The 5,325-nt window shown below is 48.5% G+C and overlaps 1 protein-coding gene across 1 annotated transcript; it reads left to right on the top strand.

The window, feature by feature from the left end:
* The first annotated feature begins 2,491 nt into the window (after positions 1 to 2,491).
* On the top strand, positions 2,492 to 3,190 carry LOC119650991. Its single transcript, XM_038054259.1, has one exon. The coding sequence runs from the start codon at positions 2,492 to 2,494 to the stop codon at positions 3,188 to 3,190; it is 699 nt and encodes a 232-aa protein (XP_037910187.1).
* The last annotated feature ends 2,135 nt before the right edge of the window (positions 3,191 to 5,325 follow it).

Here is a 5,325-nt window from a genome sequence, read left to right as displayed (position 1 = left end):
CCAAAAACCCTGTGACTTCGCGGGAAACGCAAACGGACCTCGCTAATGACGACGAGCGATCCGTCCACATCATCCTGCCGCCTTTTCATCTCCGACGACTACGGAAGGTGCGCTTACTTGGTCGACTCTGGTGCCGATCTGTGCGTGCTACCACGCAAGGAAGTTCGTCGTTCCCTGCGGCGCTCTGGATACGAACTCTCAGCGGCAAACGGCACGACCATACATACTTATGGTATAGAAACGCGTACGCTCAACCTTCGGCTGCGGCGCGATTTTACTTGGAGTTTCGTCATCGCTGATGTAGACCGTCCGATCCTCGGAGCCGACTTCTTGGCGCCCTACGGGCTCCTTGTAGACCTACAAGGCAAACAGCTGATCGACAAAGAGACCATGTTGACCTCGCGCGGTCGAATTATACAGTGCTCGACGCCGAGCGTCAAAGTCATCTCCGGCGAGTCTCTGTACCATCAGCTCCTGTCCCAGTATCCGGATATCACTCGCCCCGACGGACGACCTCCGAAGATACGTCACCACACGCGGCACCATATATTAACCACGCCGGGACCACCAGTGGCAAGTAAACCTCGGCGCTTAGCGCCTGAACGCTTAGTTTTGGCCAAAAAGCACTTCGAGGCAATGGTTAAGGTCGGAACAGCGCGCCCTTCATCAAGCAGCTGGGCGGCCCCACTACATATGGTCCCAAAAAGCAGCGGCGACTGGCGACCATGTGGCGACTACAGAGGGTTGAATGCACGAACCATACCGGACTGCTATCCGGTAAAACATATACACGACTTTTCACAACAGCTTGAGGGGACCAGGATCTATTCAAAAATTGACCTGGTCAAAGCATACAACCAGCTGCCCGTCGCCGAAGAAGACATAGCCAAAACAGCCATAACCGCACCTTTTGGTCTATTTGAATTCCCATTCATGAGTTTTGGCTTACGAAATGCAGCTCACACATTCCAACGTTTTATGGACGAGGTACTGCGCGGTCTGGATTTTGCCTACGGTTACATAGACGATGTTCTCGTTGCATCTACATCCGCGGACGAACACCGGGAACACCTTAAACAGGTGTTCGAGCGCTTCAGGCAATATGGTGTCATCGTGAATCCAGTTAAGTGCGAATTTGGCAGAGACAAAGTGAACTTTCTCGGCTACGAAGTGTCAAGTGCAGGCATTACACCGCTTTCGGAGAAAGTCACCGCCATCCGAGACTTTCCGGAGCCCAAAACGACAAAAGAGTTGCGTCGATTCATCGGCATGCTCAATTTCTACCGTAGGTGCCTGCCTAAAACAGCTGAGACACAAGCACCGCTCAACGAACTGCTTCAAGGCAACATCAAGGGAAAGGCACCAATCAATTGGACTCTTGACACTCGTCGCGCATTTGAAAAGGCCAAGAACGACCTTGCAAATGCTGCGATTCTGGCACACCCACGTACTGGCGCCAAACTCGAGCTGCATTGCGACGCATCTGATGTAGCCGTCGGGGCCACCTTACAACAAAGGTACGATGGCAAGTGTGAACCTCTCTGTTTTTACTCAAAAAAATTCAGTCCAGCCGAGAGAATCTATAGTGCATACGATCGCGAACTTTTAGCTATATACCGGGCAGTGAAGCATTTTAAACATATGTTGGAGGCGCGCGTATTTACGGTATTTACAGACCATAAACCGCTCGTATACGCTTTTCAACGGGAATCGGAGAGCGCGACACCACGGCAAGCGCGGCACCTTGATTACATCAGTCAATTCACCACGGATATACAACACTTGAGCGGCGAAGACAACGTCGTGGCAGACGCATTATCGCGGATCGAGACCGTCACCTCGCACATAGATTACGCGATGCTTACCGATGCTCAGAAGCGGGTCGCCGAGTTGCTAAAAATGTTAAAAGGAGATACGAACCTCAAGTTGGGGCAACTGGAAGTACCAGGCACCGGCGTCAAGGTGTACTGCGATACCTCAACAGGTCGACCTAGGCCCTACGTCACGCCCAAGTTTCGCAGGTCTGCCTTTTCAACGGTGCACGGGCTCGCACACCCTGGAGTGCGTAACACCGTTAAACTCGTCACGCAACGCTTCGTATGGCCTAACATCAAAGCCGACTGCAAAGCTTGGACGCAGGCCTGCCAACCATGTCAGCAGTCAAAGGTCAGTCGACACGTACATACGACACCAGCTGAGTTTGCCATGCCATCATCACGAGCACGTGCATATTGATATTGTCGTGTTACCTTATTCTGAGGGTAACCGATATTGTCTGACGTGCGTCGACCGTTTCTCACACTGGCCCGAGGCTTTTTCCGAGACTGTTGCCCGTTTTTTCTACAAGGGTTGGATTTGCCGTTTTGGCAGTCCGGCACGCCTGACCACGGACCAAGGACGCCAGTTTGAATCGGACCTGTTCAAAGCGCTCAATCGTGTGACCGGGACGAAACACACCCACACGACGACTTACCACCCACAGGCGAACGGAATGGTCGAGAGACTTCATCGGCAGCTGAAAGCAGCGATACGTTGCCACGCAAACGACTCATGGACCAGAGTACTACCAACGGTACTTTTGGGCATCCGCGCGGCCTGGTGCGAAGATCTACTGGCAACATCGGCCGAGCTCGTTTACGGCACAACGCTCCGACTACCTGGAGAATTTTGGTCTGACACGACTGATGCAACGACTGACCAGACCGCTTTCATTACGGAGTTTCGTCGGCATTTTGATAAGTTACGACCGGTACAAACGGTACGTCATGGCTATAGGACACCTTTTATCTTCAAAGACCTGGAAACCGCAACACACGTTTTCGTACGCCACGACGCGGTCAAGTCCGCCTTAAAAATGCCGTACGATGGCCCTTATACTGTCGTCCGTCGTAAGGATAAAAATTTCGTCGTAAAAATACGAGGCCGAGACGTAACAGTCTCCATTGATAGATTGAAACCGGCCTATATTTTTGCCGAGGGTAGCGGCGATCAAGGTTTCGCACTAAACCTGCCAGCAACAGTACAACCCGCCGTGGAGCAACCACAAGCACCTCCGCCAGCCATCGACGAAACACCACCACAGGGTCAAGATCAACAGCGCAACCCAGTTAATGATGACCTACCGAATGAACCACGTCGGTCTGGTCGACGAGTTCGTTTTGTAGATCGTTATCAAGCTGGTTATTCATAATATAGTAGACCATTTTTGCATAATATGTACACAGTTTCACACTACAACACTGGCAAGGGGGTACTGTAGCGTCCACGCCACAAAAGTATACAACAAATAAAAGGTATCAAAACTACATTAAACATAGAATACGAACACTGTACACACCAAAAAATAAATCTAATTATCGCCATGTTTATTCATAGACTGGTTTCTCAAAAGCAATCATTTTATTTTTATCGAGCTTCCTCATACAACACTTCCTAATCTATTGTTTTACGGGAACTTACTCGAGACATATTTAAACAATATTATACACCGGGTTCTTATTTTACATTTTTCTCCAAACACATGCATCAGCATCCATGAATAACAGACACAATACACATGAAATGTAACTGTATAAAGGGACTTAGAAATGTTAAAATGAGTTGGCGCTTTTAGTGCAAGCGCAGTCTTTGAAATAATGCAGATCAGTCAAAATAATTGTGAAGATTTATGTATTAAAATTAATACAATTAAAGTAAAAATTTACACAGAAGGTCGGGTAGGCCAAACAATTGTAATAGCCACCCATTGAAATAAAGTTAAGTTAGTTAAGCTTAATATTTAAGCTAGAATTAATCCATCATGTATTAGCGTAAGACACTATGATCAATAAAAAACTTAAACTTAAACTTAAAATGAGTTGAGTTCGCTCCGAGCTATCGAAGCGAGCAGACGTGTTGAAGAGAAGAAAACAAAGTGGTGAAATTAATAGTACAGTGGAAACAGAGAAAGACGAACAGCGAATCATTGAAATTGGAGTGAGAAGCAGATACTCAAGGAAGTATCGTTCAGTTATCATTAATACAGTGCATCTCAATATTATTGAGGTACTGTATTCTCAGTAAACAAAATTACCAGTGTCATTTTATCGTTTCAGTAAAATATCAAAGGAAGTGCAACAGCCACGCAGGACGGGCTTGGGGACAGGATGTCCGCCAAGAGAACGAAATTGATTCTGCCGGACGAAATTTCGCCGGAGGAAGAGGGAGCAACGGGCCCCACAATCAAGATGGACGCAGATTCGAGCCTGCTCATCAGGATTGCGGAGCTCGAACAAGAGAAGGCCGACATGACCCAGCAGTTGGAGTGCCAGTTGGCGCTCATCAAGGAGCTGCAGCAGGAGATGGCTGAGATGAAAGCAGCCAACATGGCCGGGAGGCAGCCGGTCCATCAGCAAGAAGAGCAACAGCAGCAGCTAATTAAGCAACAGCGACAACCACAGCAGGAACAGAGGAAGCAGCAGCGACAACAGCAGCAGCAGCAACGACAGGAGCAGCAAAGCGAAGAAGATGACGGCATGTGCCCGGAGGTCATCATCGAGGAGGAGGAAGGAGACCCCTTCAATTTCGTCGTCCGAAAAAAGAAGGCATCAAATAGGACTAAGGTTAGTGCTATCACTGTAAGTGCCCCACCAACCACCCCAAAATCCTCTCCCCAAGCAGCCACCCCTAAGAAACTGAGAATTCCCCCGATAACTGGGTACAGACTAAATGTACCGCAGTTCCTGAAACTTCTGAAGGAAAAAGGGTTGAAAGCAACCCTGAAGAACACGAGGGCTGACAAGACCCTCATCTTCGCCGAGACGGTTGAAGACCTTGCTGCAATTTTCGCTCTCATAAGAGAGAAAGGGGTTCACGCCACCACCAGCACCCCACCGACCCTAAGAACCAAGTCGCTTGTTATTCGCGGTCTCCACAGGGAGACAGATCCAGCAGACATATTGCAGGAACTCAATGAAGATTACCCGCAATTAAAATTGAAAACCGTGGCCAACTTAATTACGCGTGCAGATAAGCTTCTGCACAGCCAGAACCCGGCACTCCCGATGAGGTCACAATCGGGACTATTCGTAGCCACCTTCGAGCCCTCCCAAGAGCTCAGTGAAGTAGAGGAGAAGGTCTAAATTTGGCCCCTGCTGGTATTTTGGCCCCCTACGATTCTACGCGACACAAAACAGCCACAGATAAAAACGCCACTGTGCAACAACCACAATCTTAACAGCTGTTTTTTCATGTATCCATATGTCATTTAAATGACAAATGGTAGAGACAAATTCTAGTTTCTGTTCTTTGTGTTCTTCTAACTTTCTTCCAAGAAGATATTTGTTG

The sequence above is a fragment of the Hermetia illucens genome, chromosome 3 (assembly GCF_905115235.1).
Source record: "Hermetia illucens chromosome 3, iHerIll2.2.curated.20191125, whole genome shotgun sequence".
NCBI classification, from domain to species: Eukaryota; Metazoa; Arthropoda; class Insecta; order Diptera; family Stratiomyidae; genus Hermetia; species Hermetia illucens.
Note: the sequence above shows the minus strand (reverse complement) of the source record. Positions and strands in the feature narration are given on the sequence as shown.

What these genes read in the sequence shown, in the direction of transcription:
- LOC119650991 (XM_038054259.1), top strand. Translation starts at nt 2,492, where the DNA reads ATGGTCGAGAGACTTCATCGGCAGCTGAAAGCAGCGATACGTTGCCAC.